The sequence below is a fragment of the Thermobia domestica genome, chromosome 9 (genome assembly GCF_964235325.1).
Source record: "Thermobia domestica chromosome 9, izTheDome1.hap1.1, whole genome shotgun sequence".
Classification (NCBI taxonomy): Eukaryota; Metazoa; Arthropoda; class Insecta; order Zygentoma; family Lepismatidae; genus Thermobia; species Thermobia domestica.
The window spans coordinates 66,240,189-66,264,823 of NC_137462.1; the positions used below are offsets into that span (position 1 = coordinate 66,240,189).

General features: G+C 32.3%; 1 protein-coding gene across 2 annotated transcripts in view; it reads right to left on the minus strand.

Annotated features, from left to right (window-relative positions):
• LOC145694710 (phospholipid-transporting ATPase ABCA3-like) overlaps nt 1–24,635 on the minus strand; it is a 104,325-nt gene that overhangs the window by 53,166 nt on the left and 26,524 nt on the right. For both annotated transcript variants that reach the window (XM_081771238.1, XM_081771239.1), the window contains exons 2-7: nt 21,666–22,077; nt 14,858–15,082; nt 9,233–9,333; nt 8,950–9,102; nt 2,616–2,856; nt 193–369 (exon numbers count right to left, since the gene is read on the minus strand). In XM_081771238.1, coding sequence (XP_081627364.1) covers nt 193–369; nt 2,616–2,856; nt 8,950–9,102; nt 9,233–9,333; nt 14,858–15,082; nt 21,666–21,984 — 1,216 coding nt within the window. In that variant the 5' untranslated portion in view covers nt 21,985–22,077. The remainder of the gene's footprint in view (nt 1–192; nt 370–2,615; nt 2,857–8,949; nt 9,103–9,232; nt 9,334–14,857; nt 15,083–21,665; nt 22,078–24,635) is intronic.

Below are 24,635 nucleotides of genomic sequence, written 5' to 3' on the forward strand. Positions count from 1 at the left end.
ATTAAGAAATTCCACAACAAACGTTGACATATATAATTAGACTTATTAAACTACTATTAAAAGTTTGAAGTAAAATAAGGGTTACCTGAAATGTAGTTTTTTTTTTAAAAAAAAAAAGAACTATTAAAATACAGCAGCAACATTAGAATCACGCTTCATAAGTACTTTTTTTTATTTTATTTAAAAAAATACCTGCACTCTCCCATGTCGCAATAATCTCGAATCCCCATTGCACGGCCATATTAGGAAATAGTGCTAATGCCATTTTCGCTGCAAATGTTACTGACTCTGCTTTGTTCATCAATGAGTATGTTGGAGAAGCATATGAAATATTCCATATAAGAACTCCAATCGACATCGCCAAGGTAGCTAAAAGAAGTTGGAAACTTATGTACTATAGGAGAACTGATTTAATAAATATTTCAGGTAAAAAATGTATTTTCGTGTTGCATCTTTTTATCTTTATTTTACTTATAAAATAATTACAGTACTAAATATGTTAATGATACTCTCTAATGTATTCATGTTTATTGTTTAGAAATATATATATTCTTTGCCTCAATGCTTTACATCAATTCAGTACATTATCTTTTTGAACTTTAATTGGCTGTACATATAGAGACTCTTATTGGAGAGACTGTATTAGGATTGCCAACTGCCCGTTATTTCACCGGCCTGGTTGGAAATATTGCTGTAATTTTGATTATGGCCAGTGACCGGTGCAAATTTCTTACTAGCCCCTTTATGACCCGTATTTTAAAATCTATAATCCAGAATAAAATATCGAACATTGAAATTTTTCAATAGCGCCTTTACAAATACAAATTTCCGTTCTATTATACATTAAGCGACGTTTTCTTAATCTAAGGCACTTTTTTTCATTTAGTTAAAATAAGAAATTTGATAACAATTACAATTAATTGTGAAACATTGTTTTCAATAATAGAGACAGAAGTGTATAATTTGTCATTATTGTGCGGCATAAATATAGCGATAAATTTAAGATGTCCATTAATCGTTGGATAATAACTCTTAGGCATTTCGTTAGTGCAATGTTTGTTGTATTGTTTAGTTTCACGTAACTAGCTCTTGCATACGAAAACTTTCCTTAAACTTCAAACTTTCTTTTTAGGACTTCTTAAAGCAATTTCCTATAGTTGAAGTATAAGTTTAAAGAATAAATTTTATTTTGTAAATCCAAAATTGTCACGTAAGGATTAATATACTTTTGTTCATCTGTTTCGATAATTTTAAAGAAGTGTCAGTTACTCATAAATACAACAAAATTATCAATGCCAACTTCAGTTTCACATTTTTAGCACAATGTATCCATTAAGTTTATTAGTGAATGTACAGAATATAGGTGCTACTACACTTTTGTTCACGATACTACATTTACTGTCCATAGATGGGTCCAAACAGAGATACTTCACACTAGTGTCCGGTTGCTAGTAATTTTATTCACCAGAGTTGGCAACCCTAGACTGTATTCACTAAGCCTCATCTTCGATATGACAGTCTCTAAGCTCCATTCAATCTACGTTGTATTCGTGTTTTCTCTTGGTGTTGTTCCATTTTCTTCGTTCCACCAATTCTTTAGTAATCATTTAATGGATCTATTATCTGTGTTCTTTAGCCTACGAAACATAACTATCTTCCCCACTGGTTTAGTGCCTAGCATGTTTTTCTTCAGTGCACAAGGTCTCATGTTCGATTACCGATGAGAAGGAATTGAACACATACCGGTGGTTTGGATTCTACCTTAAATTGTAGGTCCACGTCTTACATAGCCTGAGTGGCGAAGAGGAAAATTAAAACAAACAAACAACAAAACGTAATTGTGAGACTTAAAGAGCCTGACTTCCTCAGAATAATACAAAATTTACCATTTTTCATTTGCTTGTTCTTCATAAGTGAAAGGAGATAATAAAATGTAACTTATCACAATCATAGATAATGTTATTCTACAACAGAAAATATGAACCCGAAGAACTTTCAGTGTTACCATCCATAGATATTACAGTGTTGCCAGAATAATATTTCCCCCAAAATCTAAGTTAAGGCAGCGACTGGAGGAACAAACTCAACTGCATTTAATTACGTACCATGTTCTTTTGGTATCCGGTGAACTACTTTTTAAATAATGATTTATTTAGTTTGTAATAAACAAAATAGTTTTAACATACAGTCGTTAAAATTAAATAATAATATTATTTAATATTGTAATTTCTATTGATGAGAATGTTGAAAATTCTTCAGGTTCATATTTGCTGTTGTAGAATAACATTATCTATGATTATGATAAGTTGCATTTCATTATCTCGTTTCACTTACGAAAAACAAAGAAAAGAAAAATGGTATTATTTTTAGTAAGTCAGGCTCAAACTAACAATTTTATTTCATCTTTCAACTTATTAATGAGCATTCTGCTTTATTTCGTATATATTCTGCTTTTTTGTTACAAATAATATCGGAACATCTACAGCTGTTTATATTGTTTCATCTAGTCAAAAGTATTTCGTATAATAATAATGTTAACTCTAGTTTATATACTTTTAGCTTAAAAATTTCTACTGAGAGAAAAAAAAGAAGAGGAAAACGGAATATTTACTTACGATGGTTAAAAAATGTGCTTATGCAGAAACAAAATACTGCTCCAGTAATAGCGTAAAATAGTAAGAAAAACCATAACAAGAATCCATCACTAAGACGAAGCACAGGTCCAGCCTCTTCCTTGAAGCTTACTTTCAACAGAATAACAATGACTGAAACAGATACTATGCTCACCATCAGAGCATTCAACATCCATCCCAACCACAATTCCCATGATTTAAGACCCATCATTTTCATCAGTTCCTAAAAATTCATATATACAAAAAAGGAGCAGAAATGTATAAGAAAATTGCGTAACACCTATTTGATAAAACTATCTACTGATTCCAGCAGTTTTGTTAGAAATTTAAGTTAGGGTTTAAAGGTTGACTATTGTTCCATATAGTTGTATTAAATTCTAGTTATATTTCACACTACTATTTTGTAGAAACATTCTACGCATATGAATTACTTCTACTACACCTGCATCACGTATTAATCGCGTATTATAGGTACTTATGAATAAATTAGACTTATTTCTTCACAACAATAAAAAAAGGAATATTTAACATCAGTTAGTAACATTTTAAAACATAATGAAAGTAAACAGAGTCAATAGACCTAACATATTTAGTGTTATTTAGTTAGAAGCAATGAATTCAATACCTTTTTCGTCCTCAGATATCTTCATCTTGGCATCATAGCCTTAGAGTACTAATTTGCGTTGATAAATTAGTCCATAGACATTTTTATCCAAATGTTGAACTGAATAATTAGTACTTTAAAACACAGCCAAAATTCCCTGGAACTAAACTATCACTGGATAATACAGCAATAAAAACTAACCAGGAACTATATATAGGTGCTACTTGCAACTCTGAATAACAACAGTGACTTGAGCTTTCTTTATTTTTTACCTGTAGTAGTTGGGTTTCTGGAAATTTTGGCTGTTTTTTCAAGAAACTATTGTTTAACACTTGCATGAAGATATCTATAGACTAATACATCAACGCGATTTATTACTGTATAAGGATACGGGGCAAAGACGAAGATACCTATGAATGAGAAAACAACCAAAATCATCATTTCTACATAAATGATACTAAACACTCAAAGTACGTATACGTGTGTGTTAGTTACATATTTTCAAGATTTTTCTTTACTCGGTAGGAGTTTGCAGGGCAGAGAGTGAATCGTAGATTTTGGGTATTATAAATATCAGAGAGAGCTGTGTAAATACAGTTAGGATTGGATGTTCAATTGAAGGCTTAGCTTGTTGAAGAAATTTAGGTTATTTGTATAACAAGTGGATGCATTTAGTCAATCCTTGATGGACAAAAGATATAGGCGATTATTAGAGCTTGGAGCTTAATATGGACTCATAGGTAGAGTAAGACAATACTAAAGGAGGTTTATATGATACAGCTTTCATCGTAGTATTGGATATTAGTGTGCTCAATTGCTCAATTATTACTGAGCCCTATTTTATAATACTCGGTTATATCTTATGCATTTGCACTATATGGACCGTGTTTCACACTAGCGTTCCATACCTTTGGTTGCGGAATAGTAGAACACACCGGAATTTCATAAAAGGATATCTGCTCAGAAATGTTGCGCTTTACCAGAAAATTCAATTGAAAAAAGTCACAAGTGGTGGTCTTATTGATTTAGAATCACAGTGAAAATTTTAAACTTTCCTCGATGGAGTGAGTGTTTCACAAAAAAAAAAAAAAAAATAAATAAATAAATAAATAAAAAAAAATAAAAAAAAATAGAAGTTTCGAACGAATACTCGATTCGTGTCAACTTTATTTTACTGATGCATAACACTGATTTAATTTCAATTTTCTTGGCTCGTCGTGATAACATCTGCATCTGAACACTTTTTTTTTTTTGCGTGTGAATTTTTTTATTAAAAAACGCAGTTCTCCCCGCTAGTATAATGGTTAGTGTGTGTTCCTTTGGTTCACGTGGTCCCGGGTTCAATTCTCAGTGTAAGAGCGCAAAAGTTTAATTTCACAATGATTCACCTTTATTAATAATATATTTTCTTTTGCCCAAAGGGCATAATCATGGGATCGTTAAACTTTAAAAAAAAGTAATTTATTAAGACACAGGAATGATACTTCGCTGTGCTGTTAAAATATGAACAGCGTAGTCTGAATAGTTTCACTCTTTAGCTTTAGTTTTATAGTGATAGGTAAGACTCAACAGAAAGTATTTTGTCTGAACGTGGAATTATACATCGTCCTTACGAAAGAGAAACTGGTATTTAATCTTATATTCAACACGTAACGATGATGTTTATATTCGTATTATTACTATTATTATTTACCGATTTGCGTTTAATTATTTTTATTATAATATTTTGTGTTAAAATTGGCAAGAGTTCTTCAATTTCCAAATCTTTCATAGTGTTTAATGTTTCCTTGTAAGCATTCCGTAGTTTGTTCACATTTAAAAAATAAAAAAATATAATAATAATAATAATAATAATAATAATAATAATAATAATAATAATAATAATAATAATAATAATAATAATAATAATAATAATAATAACTAACTAAACCGAAATTTCTAAGAACTAAAGTTAATTTGTAAACATGGTTGTAGTAATAGTTTTAATAAAAGCTGTTTAGAGTAAGCTTTTTTAAAACCATGTACTTTCCAAAACGTGTGTACTGTAAAACATGGAAGTTGCACGGAACTTTAAGTACAGAAATTCATTATTGTACCTCCTTTCACCCACGTTATAACTAGATTCAAGGTTCAACAATTTATAGTTCCATCCATTTACATATAAACTCCTAAGTCTGTATAAATGAAAAACATAAATTTCAGTGTTGTTTCAAAAATCTATGGATTAAAGACAGAAAAAAAAGAGCATAATAAGAAATTAATATTAAAATATATTTATTAATTTGAATCTCTTTGTTGTATGCTGGGCTCAATTCTCATGTGATAAATTGATTTCGAACAGAATCTGAAAGGTAAAATCAATGTTATTATTATTATTATTATTATTATTATTATTATTATTATTAATAATAATAATAATAATAATATTATTATTATTACTAATAATAATAACAATAACACCCGGCGGGAGCTCATATGGTTCGGATTCCACGTTAATCAGTAGGTCCCGTCTCATATAGCCTCGCTGCTGAAAGGGACGTTAAACTCCAAATCAACTCAACTCAACAATTATAGCAATAATCTTTATTTTAGTACCATAAACAGCATCGAGTAAGGGTATAGCACTTTGCGTGGTATCTGAATATAAACATATGTAGTAACATTATAGGGAAAAGAACAGGAGAGATCTAATATTACACATAATATAGAATAAAAGTAAAATAAGCAGAATAAGTTCTTTGTCCATTTGTTACAACTATCAAACTTTTTAGATTCAATGTAACAGAAAACAATACATAAAGTAATGGTAGGAGGCCTTTTAAAAATAAATTACCTTCACTAGAATCTTGTTAGAAGAATCAGCCACAACTCATAAAATTATACATACTTGTTTAAAATAGTTGGTCTACATTTATATGTTAAAAGAATACGTCAACCTTCTTAAAATTTTACATTTCCAGTATAGATGAACTAAAAGTGTACGACTTCCTATACTGTGATTTGGCACTTTGAAACTACATTATCCAGTACTTTCTCTATGAAAACTCTTCTTCTCTCAGTAAGACTCCCTAAATATTAATAGTTATTGCAATGCTCGTAAGTATTACAGATTACTAATTCGTTTTCATTTGAAAATTTAATGATCTATTAAAGTTCTTTTGCACAGATTGAATAATAATAATAATAATAATAATAATAATAATAATAATAATAATAATAATAATGTATTAATAATAAAGATCACAGCCTAAGCCAAAATGGTCATAATGTACAATAATATACAATGAAAAATTACAAAAGAAATACAAATAAAACAAAATAAATAAATTAAAATACATCAAATCATCTAGACCAAATACAGAATAAAAGATTAGCACATGAGCTTGGTACAAGCTAAATTGTAAAGTAAAGTTACAACATAATCTCAATTAAATAGCTATTGAATCGACCATAATGTATTATTAAGAAGTAAAATATAATGAACATAATAAAAATGAACAAATTACAAATATATATATATATATATATATATATATATATATATATATATATATATATATATATATATATAAGAATACACATAAATAGATATAACAAGGTACATAAAACAAAGACAATAAGAATTCAATAGCCAATATACCAAACTATGGTGAATTTTATATATTTACTAAGTAAAAGATTCCAAATATTGTTTTTTAAGTAAAGAAAAATTCGGATCGAAAAGATCAATTTTGGGAAAGTTTTTATTTATATTGTCAATACTAAAAAAAAGTGGAGAACCAACCAATTTATTGTTACATAGTATAGATCGGCATACCCTAGAATTATACAAATATTCAATTAAATTCATTGATTGATTGATTTTGAGTTTTACGTCCCGTTCAGCAGCGAGGCTATATGAGACGTGGACCTACTGATTAACGTGGAATTCGAACCACATGAGCTCCCGCCGGGAATCGTACCCGGGTCTCCCACGCCAAAGGCGCGTACGCTAACCGCTTAGCCACGGAGGAGCTCATCAATTAAATTCACTCTAGCATTTATTATATCATGAATAAATCTTATTTGTTTTAAATTTCTCCTAACTTCAAGAATAAGTAAATCAAGCTTAGCAAGAATCTCCCTATTAGTCATCTCATGTAATTTGAATTTGTATTTTAGCCAAGCCAAGAAAGAAACCTGGACTGACTCGAGAATTTGAGTGATACTAGTAAGATTAAGATTCCAAATTAAACTAGCAAATTCCAAATGGGATCGAACATAAGCACAATATAGGATTTTACATGTTGCAATGTCTTTAAAATCTTTGGCAATCTATTTGATAAGTCCCAGATTCCTTCTAGCTTTAGATACGATGGTAGAAACATGATAATCAAATGATAACTTGTAATCCATCATAACACCTAGGTCTTTGTTGATTGAAACAGCTTGAATTGTATGCTGATTTATTGAATATGAAAAATAGGATATATTCGTTTCTCTAGAGAACGATATTATTTTTATTTTATTCATGTTCAAGGGAATTAAATTTTGCATGGACCATTGATAAACTGAATTAATATCGGCTTGTAATCTAAGGTGATCCTGATTACTTACTATTTCGGAAAAGATCTTCAAATCATCAGCGTAGAGTAAAAAGGGACACTTCAAATATTTACCAATGTCATTGACATATATTATAAACAATAGTGGACCCAAATTGGATCCTTGAAGAACACCAGGATTGTACATTATTATTATTATTATTATTATTATTATTATTATTATTATTATTATTATTATTATTATTATTATTATTATTATTATTATTATTATAACTTTATTTTCAGATGCTGTGAACAGTTCATTGGCAAAAATATAACACTATGTTTAAACCATTATACAATCATTTAAAACAGACCAGAAAATTTGTAGTATAGAATAAATACTAGAGCAGGTTAAGGCCCTTGTCAGAAAATTAATATATTCAAATTACAAGATTTAAGCTGATTATTAAAACAAGATTAAAATAGAAACAGTCAATATCATAAAATATTATTTATAGAACTATGAAAATTAAAGCTTCATTTAACTATCATTTAAAAGAATGAATCGACTTTGCTTAAAATTACATATCCGGTATGCAAAAAATTCTGGTTACTTATTGTATTTTCACATAAAAGATTGGTTCTTTAAATAAAATATTATAACTAAAGATATTCTGAAGATATATAATAACAATAAAATCAAGGCCATTGTCATAAAGTTAAAATAGTTTAATTTTGTAAAAATTGCTCTATTCTTTCTTTCAACATATGTTCATTTTAAATTGATATTAGACACTGTCACTCTTCTCAATATTTCACGTTTTGAATTTAGTGCTACCAATATCAACTGACTTCTTACACCATAACTTGGCACTCTTCTTCCTATATTTTCCAAGCAATAATCGCTACTATATTTATCATCCAATACCATTTGAATGAAGCATTTATCCACAAATTTCCTTCTTTTTGATAGAGATTGAATTCCCCAAAAAGTTAACCAATATTCATACTCGTGTGATTAGTAGTCTAATAATAATAATAATAATAATAATAATAATAATAATAATAATAATAATAATAATAATAATAATAATAATAATAATAATAATAATAATAATAATAATAATAATAATAATTAGTAGTAGTAGTAGTAGTAGTAGTAGTAGTAGTAGTAGTAACAACTTACCTTCACCCCACTGTCCTTTTCTTCTACTATTTTCTTTAGTATGGAAGGACACAAGAGAAGAAAACTGTATACAGTAAACAAAGGTAGAATCATCTTCATTAAAATACTAAAGCCATTGTCCTGGTAGTATGGTGGATAAGGGAATTTTTGTATCTATAAGGAAAGAAAAAGAGAGAGAGATTAATACTAATAGTTGACAGCGAACGTTATAAATATTACATCTTGTTGTGTTACTTCACATTATAGTATTCAGGAGGTGCATTACATCCACAGATTTACTTACTTGGAATGTAAAACTCTTATCACCATTGTTTTCTTGCATGGAAATAAACGTCTTGTCAATTAGTGCTTGGAATCCCAAAAACCCAGAACGTAAATATTGATCTACATAAATTAAAAAAAGAAAGGAGAGAGAACATTAGAAAATATAACACAGCAGCAATAAATAGCAATGCAATAATTTGAAATCCACCACACGAAATACGAGGAGAAGTCAAAAAATAGAGGGACTTCAGAGAAAAGGTAAATTTATTCTAATGATAGGAAACTGAAGCATACATTGTTTTTCTACATAATCTCCCTGCACTTTAACGCACTTTTCCCACCGTTTCAAAAGTTTTTTTGATTTCGTCGAAAGAAAAAGTTTTTTGGTTGCACCTGTAACCAATTTTGTACCGCATACATGACTAGCTGATAGTTTACATTTAAATTTCTCAACTTCTGGTGATGACGGGTGTTTCCAAACCATGCTTGCAGCCTTACTTTCCTTAGTCGTTGACGTCGATGGTCTCCCGATCTTTCCTCGTCACATAAAGAAGTTCTTCCCTGTTTGAAACGCTCTATCCATTCATAGATCTTGCTTCGCGATTAACAGCTATTACTATACTGCGCTTGCATTCGACGAATAATTTCCGAAGGCTTATAACCTTCCGCAAACAAAAAGTGAAGCACTGCCCTCATTTCTTCATTGGTGCAGATCGACAATGGAGCTGCCATGTTTAACCATCTGCTACACTCCAACAACTAACGCGAGAATAAGTGTGACATGTTGCATGGAAGTGTTGTAGACGACACTAATTCAGCGCTGGATACTAGCAGCTCTTTACTTTTTGACTTCTCCTCGTATATTATAGTACGAATACTGCAATAATTATTGTATTCATAAAATTAATTTTTAAAATTTTTCTAAAGTTATATATATATATATATATATATATATATATATATATATATATATATATATATATATATATATATATATTGTTATATGTGCAGATGATATAAAGACAGTGAAGTAAATGGTCCCCAGCAATATCATACGCAGAATTTCTTGAAGGAAAGTTCAAGCTCCAAGTTTGTATCGTTTCAGGTGTTTGCATACATATTTTAATTTTTAATATGGTGTTTATTTTTACGTTATATCTTGTTGAAGGGGGTATTAAAATCCGGATCCCTTTCCTTGCGTATGCAATCGACTCTCACTTATTTCTGCTCAAATACTTCGACTAAAGCCCAAATACAAAATTACTTAAGAAACTGTTGGCACGAATTTTAGTTTAGAACTTATCATAGCTCAAAAAAAATGTTTTAAATAATTGCCTCAACACTGACGTTAAATTTACGTAAGTATGGCATATATTCTTCATTGAAAGACAATTTTTATTGGTGAATTCGTAAACATTCCCTTGCGTAAGGTGAACTTTTCAAGGGATAAATACAATAAGAGAAGGGTTTCTACGTTAAATTGAAGAAAACCTTCTTGTGATCGTCTTGGAATAGACTATCGCTTTTTCCCTTTCTTTACCAATAAATAGTCCTTCGCGTTTATAGATACCGTTGTTTAATTAGCTGTTATCGTCTTTATAGAACAGGAAGAAGTATTTATGTTTATTGAAGACATTTATTTAAGGAAAATTACAATTAAACCTGTATTTCTATCAATCTAATCTAAAAAAAAAGTTTCCTTATTCTATCTATTCCTTTAAAAAATGGAAAATTAGCGAACATACAGATAACCAAATTCTCTTTCAACGGGCGGAGAATGCTATTTAGACTACTTAGAATGCTTTTCTGTATGATAACATTGTGAACATAATTTAATACTGCCATTTAAATATTACTGGGATCCTTAAGGCTCTTCGTTTTGTTAATCCTAACTTTTAGTGTATTACTTAAAAGACAATAACATAACATTAAAAATTTAGAAAGTAAGCTGGACAAAAGATTTCCAGATTTCTGGGTTCAGAAATATGAACACTTTCGATTTTACTGAAAATTGCTGAAATCGTTTAATTAAAGGAGAACTACGGTACATATGGACTATATATATACATAACAGGATTAACATTGAAATTAGGCATAAAATTATTTATAGTAACCTGAAAGTTAAAGCAGCTATTTGAATTAGTCTGTTTATGTTATTTTAACACTCAAATGTTTTTCCTTGTTTTGGAAACTTAAATGAATTTTGGCTCATTGCATGTTATGTTTGCAAATGTGTTAAGCACTGAAATATTTCACGGAAGCTAAGGAGGATCAAGTCTATATTTGTAATTGGCTCCTTGCCCAGGAATCGAAATAATATATTTCCATTTTCACTTACTAGGGAAGTACATGAAGTGGTACGCGGGGATCTGCATGTGTTATATATCGTTGGAAAGGTCACACCGAGTATACTTCACATGTGAAATATCTCGCTTGAATGGGGCCTGTAGGGGGCGTGGCGGCCATAAGAACAAGGCTCGCTCCGAAACACCCAAAAACGTGGATAAAATAAGAAGCTATAACGTAATTGTTTTGAAGCTATAACGTAATTGTATATATAGGTTTGAAAGGTAGCTGAATACGAATATGACACCAAATGTTTACAAATCAAAATGGCGGATCCAACATGGCGGACACAAATTACAAAGAAACATGCTATGAATCTGAAATCAGGTATATGGAGATATTCGATGTCGCTGTGTATGAATCAGATGCCAAAAGTGTAAAATTCAAAATGGCGGACCCAAGATGACGGACAAAATGTAAAATACTGCTATGGAACTGAAAGCACATAGATAGAGGTTTACGTGGTCGGGGAATACGAATTCAATGTTAAACGTACAAAATGCAATATGACGGATCGAATGTGGCGGACGCAAAATGCAAAAAAGATATGTACAGAACGGGCATATGTTATTCTTACACATGTAGTAGAAAAATACTTATAGTGCATAAGGGGGAAAGTAGATGATGAGGGAATGTGTTTTGCTATGCCAACATTGAGGCACAGAATGCAAGGCAGATTTTGTAGTGCACATGAAAGTTTTAAGATATGAACAGATTGCAATCATAGGCAATAATTATTTTACTACCAACTCCCTCTCCCGCCGCCGGAGAGATACGCAGGGATCGGCATGTGTTATATATCGTTGAAAAGCTGCATCGACTACTCTTCACATCTGTAATATCTCGCTTGAATGGCCTCTGTAGGGTATGTTGCAATTATTTTCATATACCATCTGAAGATTCGAACAATGACAGTGAAAAGTAAGCGTTTAAAATATTGTTATGCTTCCATAACTGTCTTTCCGGTTTCACATTATGTCGTGTACACTTGTGAGCAATATGTATGATAAATGTCCATTCTCCGTAGTAGGGATGGTACTGATACCGAGAGTAATTTTGATCTTGTGTGCTTTTCCAAATCGAAAGAAGATCGAGACGGAGCCCAGGCTCGTCTCGATACTCATACGTCCATTCTATACTTTTGCGCCTTTTGTCCACCATATTAGATGCGTCATATTGCATTTTGAACTTTTAACATTGAATTCGTATACCGCGACCACGAAAACCTCTACCTACCTGCTTTCAGTTCCAGCAGTCTTTTACATTTTGTCCACCATATTGAATTTTACACTTTTGGCATCTGATTCATACACAGCGACGTCGAATATCTCTATATACCTTATTTCAGATTTATAGCATGTTTATTTGTAATTTGTGCCCTCCATATTGGATCCGCCATTTTGATTTGTACACATTTGATGTCAGATTCGTATTCAGCTACCTTTCAAACCTATATATACCACGTCTCAAAACAATTACGTTATAGCTTATTGTTTTATCCACGTTTTTGGGTGTTTCGTAGCGAGCCTTGTTCTGATCTTTAAATGGCCGCCACGCCCCCTACAGACCCCATTAAAGCGAGATATTTCACATGTGAAGTATACTCGGTGTGACCTTTTCAACGATATATAACACATGCAGATTCCCGCGTAACACTTCATGTACTTCCCTAGTAAGAGACTTTTCTCCTCACTCAATTCCATACACCATTTGTAAACCCACCCCATAGACCGCTGGGATTCTGACACAAGGCCCACAGTCTCTTTCGTGATCATTCACGAATCTTTAAAATGAAACCGTAAAAAAATCATGCTATTTTTCTTGATGAGCGCGTAATCGGTGAAGTGGTAAGGACATATTAACTAATTAATCTATTATCTGCGTCCAAAATAAAAATGCGGACATTTTGTCATTTCTATAGAAGTGCGATACGGACACGGACACAACTCCTAAAATACAAATTGTCCGTACAGGACACAGGCATGTGACAACTCTAGCCAGATAGTATTTCCAAAATGCTGTTACAAGTGCTAATAATTTTTCACAGAACAATAATCTAGGTGCGCAGTTTGTAAGTCATAATTGTTGTGCACTCAAATTATTGCACTATGTGAAAAATCCTGAAACCAATTATTTCTTTGTTTACTAGAATTTTGCAGATTTTTAACTCACATTTTATCCTTGTCTTTAAGTAATCCATTAAACTTTAAAACAAATGGGGATGAACGTAGCGAATTAAAAATAAATCAAATTTGATCAGCACTAGAAAAATGTAAGTATTACATGTTCAAAATTCGTTCGTTCTTTCTTTCAAAGACTATTAAAGCATGATATTCAATCGTGTAGTATCATTAAACACATAATTATTTTAAGTTTTTTTTTTCTTCTAACTAAAATATTACTCTGGTTCAGAGGCAGTCAAGCGGAGAACGTCATCTGATAATGACGGTACATGTTCATTCTACAGGAACACGCATTATAGAATACATCATAAGAAAGGAGTCTGGAACCCATCTGTGCCGATGTTTCTGTTTTTTGATACTTGGCTACACGACAATGTGATACAGCATACTTTCTACTACTGAAAAATTTCTTCTATATTACTAAGCACTTTTATTGGTTAATCTTATTTTTATACACTATGTTTAAATTCTATATACTGCAAAAGCTATGTAGCTGTTTAAATACTGGTATTGCTTTCTGCATTACTATCGTACTAAGTATCACACATTGTAACACAAGCTGAAAAGTTATACTTTTAGCTCATGCTAACGTTAACAAGCTGTAAATAACCACAAAATTTGAATTAGAATAAAATTTTAAGAGCCAATTAAATTAGCCAATTGGTTTTAAAAATATTATGAGTAATTTTGAATATAATTTAGCTCTTGCGTCAACTCTAATAATTAGAAAGAACTGTGGAATATTCTCTTTTAGGGTAAAATAATACGTTAGTGCCAAAAGAAAGTTCTGATTAGAGCGAGAATCAATGGATATATTACTTTGTAAAAAGACAGTTGTATAACATTGGGAATTTGACTGTGTCAAATTCAATTTCTGTTGTCAGGCTTTGCGACAAGTATGCTGATCACTCAATGAAATTCATTCACAAAATGCGAGTTATTCGTTTCGAAAAATTGTGTATCTTTTCTAACCATTCATCTAATGAATAACATACTATTGTCATGATTAAATACATGTAATAAACTAAGAAATACAGTACTTATATTCCCACACATACGCTGAAATAATAAATAAATAAATAAATAAATAATGTTGTGAATTCCAACTTACTTACCACCATATCCTGGCCCAGGTGTCTGAAAAGCAGGAAACAAGGCATCCGTGTCCCAGCTTGAATCCGGCATACGAATTTTATATGACAAACTTTTGGGCACACTATTTTCTGTGAAATCTCCTTCGAAAACGATTCCAACAAAATTGTCGCTGGTTGTACTTCTATTAGTTAGGATATCCGAATACTTCTTCTCTAACTCGACTTCATTTTGGCAAGCAGTTAATGCTAAAAAATAAACGTATATATAGATTTGCACAGAAAATATAAATGCATGAAATGTAAACAAATGAAGTGCCGCGAAAGGAAACATATAGGTGCACTAGCTCCATTTAATTTTTTGAATTGGTACAAATATAAGTATTTACATATTCTACTAAAAAAAGCAATTTCATTAAATGAAAACATAAACACTCAGTAATAAAATATGCCCGTTACTTGTTGTAGCTACTGTCTTTCAGAGTTGTCAAATCTTATTGATTAGAAATAGACGGCACACATGTACAGTTTCGTCGTTGAAAAACTGGTGCTAAAAGCGAAGATTTGTCTTACTATTGTTCTAAATAAAATTATGGATTTTTATTGATCAAGTTATATATTATAGTATCCCAATCGTTATCCAACTTTACCCTATCTGTGCTCAGTCCAGAACATTTTTTATGCGGATATAATATGATTCAAATTTATTTATTTCTATTTGCGATGTAGGTAATATCTATACATCTTTTATGCTGTGATTATTAATAAATAAAAGTTTTCAGAAAGCTATAACAGATCCTTTATCCTCTTTTGAACCTCTAATGTATTCGTTGATTCTGGTTTTTATATTATGTTTTGGCGTTCTGATGTATGTACTATGGCATTGGCATTTAATTTCATAGACTCCTGGGCAGAAATTTTGATCAATACAGTATTGCTTAAATACAGTTTTTCGTCTTAACAGGCAGTTTTAAACTTAGTTTAAAGTTGTACTTTTGTGCTATTTCCTTAAGTTTATATGATAAATATATATAACGAAAAAGTAATCCCTGTATATTTATCCTATGTTATTATGCCTCTATGTTTATCCTGTGAAATTTTGAATACTACTGGTGTTCCCTTCATCAGAGAACCTCTGCATGTGATTTTTATACGCATAAGAAATAGGCACACTCATTTAAAATTGAGGCTAACCTATGAATTAATTTCTTTCTTACAATTGTAGATTGATTTTAACTAAATATGAAATTTAAAGAAAAAAGAAGAAGAAGAAGAAGAAGAAACAAGAAAAAGTCAGGCAAGATTAATCTTATTCTTGGTACATCGTGGATAAATTTATAAAACCAGCTTATGATATAAATACTACTTCGACGAATTAAGGGGGCGCGGTGGCTCAGTAGTAGAGCGCTCACCTCCGGTGCTTGGAGTCCCTGGTTCGATCCCAGCTCGCGCCGTGTGGATTTTGTGGTGGACAAACACAGTGCTCGTGGGTTTTCTCGGGGTTTTCCCATTTCCTCCCATCTTCTTCATTCCACCATTTCAGTCATTTCTCATTATCACCGTCTCCTTTAGCCTAACCGGCATAACTGTGGGACGTTAAACTTAACGATTTCATTTCATTTTTTGACGAATTAAAGGTGCATATACAGGGTTCCTACTGATCTGGAGAAATCTATTTCCCTGACTTCTCCTTGACCTTCCCTGACCTTTGGCAGGAAATTCCATGAGTTTCATGACAGGTGTCGGATGACGTTGACATAAATAAGGAATAAATAACGGTGAATATTTAAATATGAGAATATTTATTCTATAGGGACAAATAGTAATCAATTGCTCATACGTACATCCCACTTACCACCCATAAAAATTTGAGCAACGTTCCACACTGTGATCATTAATGGTTGGCTAAGCTGAAATTGGTGTACAATTAATGTTAGAAAAAATATATTTTATAAAATTTTCCTGATTTCCAATCTTTTTCCCTGAGTTTCCCTGACTTCTCTCACTTTCCTGACCAGTAGGAACCCTGATATAAGAGATTCTAAGGATCAAGATTCGGCTATTTCTGAGTTGTTAAAACATTTAGAAATGCCCAACCACAGTTATCCATCTCTTCAATCTTTTTGTCCTGAGAAATCAAATACTTAAAAGTGAGCTCTCTCAAAGGAGCAACTGAGCATTGGGAAGTTTAAAGTAGAATTTTTACCGCATTTATATTCTGTAAGTGCTTACTGGTCAGTAAATGTTCACCGTTGTCCTGTTTTTCAGTTACATTTTATAATTTTGTTGTGTTCCAGTTTTTGATACATTAATTGAGAGGGTGCTTTCTAGACAGAGATTATAATGTTGTTCTTGTATAACGAAGTTATAAAATCTGTACATTTAGTTTTGATTATTAGGAATGTGAGTTTTGTTTTGGCGGTAAGAAACAGAAGGGTTCGTGAAATTTTTCACAGAATAAATATACAAGTATAATGAAGTTAGTTTTATTATTAAGTTAACAATACTGTACCATATATTTTCTTCATTGTCAAAGAACAAGCAACAAATATGTTTATCCTAACACTCGATTATTATTATTATTATTAACTTTGAATGAGCTGATTTTTGAATCAAAAATCCTATATATATCAATCAAAAATTTTCTTGTACGCTTTATATCTGGAGAACTACATATAGTGTAGCCAAACCCAAACTAACTTAGTATAATGTGCTTATTCCGTAGAAAATACGAAAACTCGATTTAGGGGTCGTTCAAAAATTTTGAGCCCCTGATCCCAAAACTAATTATTGGCCAAGATCGCAATCTTTTGTTTCATTTTTCTTGGATCATTCCTAATATTCTTGTTTATGTATACAAAAACTGCACGAAGTAGGTTTCTTGCAAAAGATTGATTTGGCATTTCTCTACGAAAAGTAATATACAAATTAGTTAACGAATTATGACTCTTTATCTCAAGACTGCGGTTAATATTTAATAATTGATTTAATTGTGATGGAAGAAACTGTAATTGTTTCCTACTTCTAAATAACTAACGTAGCATCTGCATAACGAAAATATTTTATGAAGTTTTATTTTTGTTTTAGTAGAATTTTTGTGCCAAGTGGTCCGTAAAAATCAATGTTTGTTAACAAGGTGCGAAGGGATTGTCCATGGTTAGCTCTTGTTGTTGTCTAGAAATTTTCTCTTCAAACTGAAAATAGTTTTCTGTAAACAAACCTCGAGGATTTGGGTAATTACATCAATTTTTCAAATTGGATAGTTTATTAATTTGTAGCCACCGAATAATAAAGACAAGTGACTTCAAAATTAGCAATACTGTAAAAATTGCTTCAATATTATAGTTAAAATGTGTACAATATCTAATTAAAGCATTTCTACAGTTTTCTGCCATTCCAGCTTTCTTCTATCTTTCCATGATATTGATTCCTATCTAAAAGGCTCGAAAAAACGTAGCAATTCTGATCACGAAAATTCACCAATAACATAAAAAAAATATTAAACTGCAAACAGAATTAATACAGTATCAACATGTTCCTCAATTGGTTATTAGCTACCATACAGTGTAAAATATAATTTTTAATAATTTACTTTAGTTATGTAGGTGTTCATTATACATTGCTAGTGTTTGTGTCATAAAGAATATTAAAAGGTACAAAATTAGCATCAATGTTTCCACATTTCTATAATTGTACGGCTAGCACGATATATTATCAACTATAAAAAATAATTACACATGGATTGTTTTTTCAACCTTATAAAACTTCATACCGGTATATCATCTAAGTGTGGTCAAGAGTTTCTGTCTTTCATCCTTTCTTTCTGTGTTTTAAGTTACCAAAATAGTTCTTATGTAATCATATTGCTTGAAATGAAAGACATTAATAATAATAATAATAATAATAATAATAATAATAATAATAATAATAATAATAATAATAATAATAATAATAATAATAATAATAATAATAAACATGTTTCTCAATAGAGTAAGTTAGTTAAATTTACCTGACGTAATTTAAATAACAAACACTAATTAACAATAGAAACAAAAAGTAAAACGCAGAAAGATATTGATGTTACTTTGTTATGGTGACCATTATAAACAAACAAACGGAAACAATCAATAAATAGACTCAGCCTGTCTCGCATCGATCCAGCTTCAGCCTATTCATGTACGTGAATATCAATACAGAACTAAACTAAAATCGGGGATTAACTAAAATAACTAAAATATGGGATTACGGTCGAATTCAGAGAGATGTATGCTAAAATTTGCCTGTTTGTATACACATTCGGATATTAAAATACGATGATAAAAATATTTTTGTTTCCTAGTTGAATAATCAGAAAAATGTAAAGAATCACAGTGAATAATAATAATACTTTTATAAAATGTATTAAAAAGGAGATTTCATTGTGGGGTTAGATGAAAAATTGGACTAACATGGAACATCCGCAAAGTGTTGCAAGAAGACTTCAACGAAATGTTGCAGGTAGATACTAGACATAAAATAAAGTGACTCGTATTTTTTCGTTTCTGCGGAAAAACGGTTTTAAGGGGCCTAAGCCCCTTCCGAAAAATTTTCAAAAGAGCTCAAAATCTCCAAAAGGACACAAACAATTTGCAGAAAAAGATGTATACACATAGTAGATAGAAAATAAGGAATACGGGTTTTCTTTCGTGTGAGAAAGTCGTTGCAGGGGGAGCAACAGCCCCCATTCAAATCTCCAAATAATATGCCAAAGACCAAAATCAACAAAAGGACAATAACCAATTTCGAGAAAACTACGCATGCAGATACTAGACATAAAAGTAAGAAAAACGTATTTTTCGTTTCTGCGGATAAACGTTTTGAAGGGGCCTAAACCCCTGCCGAAGTATTAAAAAGAAAAAAGCTACGTGATATTCCATGTAAGACGAAAAGTACTGAGCACGAGCGAATCAATTCCCTAACATCAATAAAAACTTTTGCCTTTTACCTTAGAAAGAGCGCTCGATGCTTTCAGTATAAGCCACATTTTTTCATTGTATCCCTAGCCAATATATCCCTAGCTGGGGATAGTGCAAATTTTAGTGCACAGCTTGTAAAAGCATGATTCTAAAAATCTTTTCTTCTTACAGTTGTTATTTAGCTTTCAGTACTCATCCAATATGCTGCAATCAATTCTTTACTCCAAACTTCCTTAGCTTTATAATATTAAATGATCTCAATATGTGAGTTAACATATTTTCTTATCTAACCATAGCATTTTACAACGCTTACAGCGAAAAAAAATATGTATATAACTTACGGAAGCCAATAGTTTCTAACTTATCCGTTAAAAGTGCAACATAAAGGTCTCAAACTACACTGAACCACTCTACCACCTTTGAAGTAACACTTAATTAATTGATGTTGCCTATGTATACAGGACGTTACAAATATTTGTCAATATTTTGAGAATAGATTCCTTACATCTAAACAAGAAAAAAAAAAGTTCATATGGACCTGTGGTCGGAAGTGCATAGTTTTGTAGTTATTTATAGGGTACCGAAAACGTGAGAAAAGGAACTTTAAAATATCCATAGTTCCACTATTATAGGACTTATCGTAGTCGGGTCAAGACATCACTGAGGAACTGGTACGTGAATTATCCAAATATCCATTTTTTTCAGAATCTCCGGTACTTAACACCATCATTTGTAGAGAGGCTGTTTGGCAATACTTGATCACTCTTCCACTTACCTCTCTAAAAAATTGGTGTGCAAGTACTGAAGCATTCTTAAACACGGATATTTGGATAGTTCACATACAGTTCCTCAGTGATGTCTTGACCCATAGTAGTGGAGCTATGAACTTTGAAGGTCCACTTGTTTCACGTTTTCGGCACCCTATAAGTTCGAAACTAACAACCTTTGAGAACAGGTCCATTTGAACTTTTTTCTTATTTCAATGTGAGAAATGTGTTCCCAAAATCTTGTGACAGATTTTTGCAACACCCTGTATATGCAATTTAAATATGTATACGTACATTTCTAATAATAATTAGTTTTATAGTAAAACGATAAACTCGTGCGACAATTATGAGAAACATTGTATTGTCAATAGATTTACGTATCTTCAAAAAAAAATCGCAACACTATTTAGTTTGAAAGTGTGTGAAAATTAACCCCTTTTGGGATTTCCACTTTTTGAGCTAAATTTTTTATACTTTTACTCAAACAGCTACTGCTTTCTTACTATTTATCGTAGGATCATGGTTCATATTTCGTTGTTTTCAGGATAAAGCACACTTTCCAACGGTACCACTCACATGTCCGTATCATACACCTCAACCGGAAAAATCGGGGAAAACTGTAAATTTCTCTAAAAAAAAAATCACCCCCTAGGAACACTTACGCCCCTCGCGACCGGCCCCGGTTTTACGTAGGGATCTCAAAAAATTAGAGAAATACCCAAAGGTACACACAATCCGTATGCAATGTTTCAATCTGATGTCTTGAAAACTAAAGGCTTGAAAAATTTTAGAAATTTGTCTTAAGAAAAAACAAAAACGTCACGCCCTTCTGCCCCCACTTCATGCCGTCAAGTTGACCATCCGGTTCCAAAATGCATCTGGGGGTTTTTGGTCCATCGTTGACTTGACCAATAACAGAAACGGTTTAAATACCTGTTATACAATCTAAATCAGCGGTCAAAGACGATACTACGTCATGGTAAAAAAAAGTTACCAAAAATCCTAAAAGGGTTAAATTGCAAGATTTTACTCTAACACACAAACAGAGAAGTAACTTAACAAAATCGTTACAAAAAGGGAAAGGAAAAAAAAAACATGAATATTACATACCTTCGGAACTGGGTAGCTTTGACATAACTTGTTTCATGAGCTCTTTAGTAAAGTTGTTTTCTGGAGCATAAGCTACTACTTTTCTTCCATATAGGTTTATTGAATTTATTATATCTTTCATAGACTGCTGTGGAAAGATTCTAGGATCTGGTATGTACACTGTGCCTAGACTTCCACCTGTTTGACTTCGTATAACTGCAAGAACAACGAACAGCAATATCGGTAGGAGAAACTCCAATGAAGTCAATAGCCAATGCCTTCGTCGAACTAGTAGGTTCTTCCATACCATTAGACGAAGTTTTCTGAATATTCTTGACATTTTGGTTGCGTTAATCTTTTTTCACACTTTTATTTCAATGATTGAATATTTCTCTATACACGTCTACTGTAGATATTGTCCATGTAGGCAAATCTGAAAAAAAAAATGGCAATTATTATTTAAACAATATAAAAAGCGAAAAAGACTTGTACATTGATAGTCACTTTTGTATCTCTACTACTATTCAATAATTATATAAGAAGTCGAATTTTCGCTGACAACTGTCAGCATTTTCAAGACTTAGGTAAGGAACAATATTCTGGAAGAGACAGGGAGTATGGAAGTTAAATATTTAAATTTATAAGTGTTTAGATTTGGAAATGTCGTACTTCGTTCTTTTATTTCCAAATTTAATTGTCATATCTCTATAGGTATAGCAGGCAAGCAGTACTAAAGTTCAGTTATTTTAGAAAATGTTATATACAGTAGAACCACTTTCGTCTGCCCTCGGCTGGTCCGCCACTCCGGCTGATCCGACCGTGCTCGAGCCGAACTTGTCCCGACTCGTCGGTGACTCACGAGGCTCAGTGTCGTTTACTGCCGTCGCAGTATTGTTGTTTACTTGCTGCTACCGCATATGCGCTTTAGTGCTCCGTCATCTTTTGTATCGTTTCTTTCGTTGTGCATGTTTTCTGTACTGTACTGTGCAGTTTTTAGAGCTTACTGTTCGTTTGTCTTTACTGTAAATCCATATTTTTCTGTATTTTCTGATAATTCGACCTTCCTTTGCGTTCAGACCATATCCCCAAACCAAAGACGACGGATAAGATGGGTTCTACTGTAATTAGTTCCCATGTTTTGAAGGTGTGACTTATCGATATTTCTGTAAGCAGAGCCATCGTTAGTGTTGTAGTTACTCTACACTGGCGTGAGAAATTTTAACGTGGTAAAACATAATTATCACTCTCCAGCAGTGGCGTATTTACAAATTTGTTTCAGGGGTGAGCTTTGCTAACTTTAGTCCTGGAAATGTGAACATTCTGCAAGATATTTCATTTACTTTAATATAGGAAATAAAATTTCGAGAGGGGCCTTAAGCGAAAACACTTCGATCATTTGGAAACAATTTGCAAAAAAAAATCACGAAAACACTTCGATCACGAACCTCTCAAGCTGAAGGAGCGTATATAAACCATATAATAACGATGGAGCTGTAATTTATTTGCTGAAGAAAGGTCTACATTCGCACGTTCCTCATTTGGTTTCTCTAAAATTGTTCATTGCCGAGAACATCTTCGGTACCCTCTTATAGACTGCAGTGTTGAAGCGAGTGGGGAACGGTAGTATTTAACGTTGAGTGTCGTTTGTGTCTCTGACAGAGCGACGGCTGTTTGCTTGTTCGTTGACATGCAAGTGAGCGTGGAAACCCACCGTATATCTGCACTTGCCATGATATAGAAAGCACACGTTCCATTCAGGTACGAAGCAATATGCTACCCACCCCACTGAGTACTGGTCTACATTCAAGGCAGTAACTAGTATGAGCAGTGACGTATTTAAGGGGGGTTTCCGGGGTTAAGCCCCCCGAAATGTTACTTACTATAGTAAAGTAAATGAAATATCTTGCAGAATTTTCACATTTCCAGGCGACACCCTTTCCCCCCGAAAGTTAGCAAAGCCCTCCCCGAAACAAAATCGTAAATACGCCACTGAGTGTGTGATACATTCGTAACGACGTCAATTCTGTCCTTCTACTTGATCTGGACATTTTTCAAAACCGTATCTTCCAGCAGACTAACGGGTATCTCCATACCGCCACGGCAACCTAGCGCGCTCTCTCGGCATACGCCTTCTACTTTGGCCTGCTAGATCTCCGGATCTAACTATTATCGATTGGTTGATTTGTTGGAGTTATTGTCTCTTTTCAGTGTCGAGGTTATATGAGACATGGGCCTTCCGAGGTATTGTCACCAAGTAAAATCTGAACTTCCGTAATATGTTCAAATTTGAAGATTCTCTCACCGGAAGGAACTCAGGACCTCATACACAAAAGGTGTGCGCGTTAGTCGCTAGACCAGCGGATAATATAACGTAGATGTGAGATATGGAACGGCGTTTGACTACTGGTCGGTATCCAGTAAACAATCATCCCCTGCCTACGCGAAGATATAACGTACCAGACTAATTCTATCGGGGTTTGCTATTCTCTGTATACAGAGTGAAATTAAGCATTCTAAATTAGTTGCATCTTACAGTTTAACTCTCCGCAATCTTCACTTCAAAGTTAACTTACACTTTACAATTGTTATTTTAAAAAATGGTGAGAGGAAGAAATAAGATTTTTTTCTATATACATTCTTGTAGACTTGACGAGAGGAACATGATGACGATATGATTAACATCTGAAGAAGCAACGTAAGCTTTTGTAATTCAAAATCATTGATTAGTTGAAGTTCAACATTCCGCTTGACTCATACGTATTGATTTTACCTTGCCAAACGTTAACTAAGTTTTAATATGCATTAATGTACATTTACGAATTTGATTTTAGTATGATATCTTAAGGAATATTCCATAATACCAGGGGCAAAAGTGGGTCTGAAAAGGTAGGTAGCCGCATGACTTCACACCGTCCCCCTGCCTATCTTTGCCCATTGTAATTTATTAGGAACTGGGGGACGCCTTACATATTTTTTGGAAGTGGAGGACGG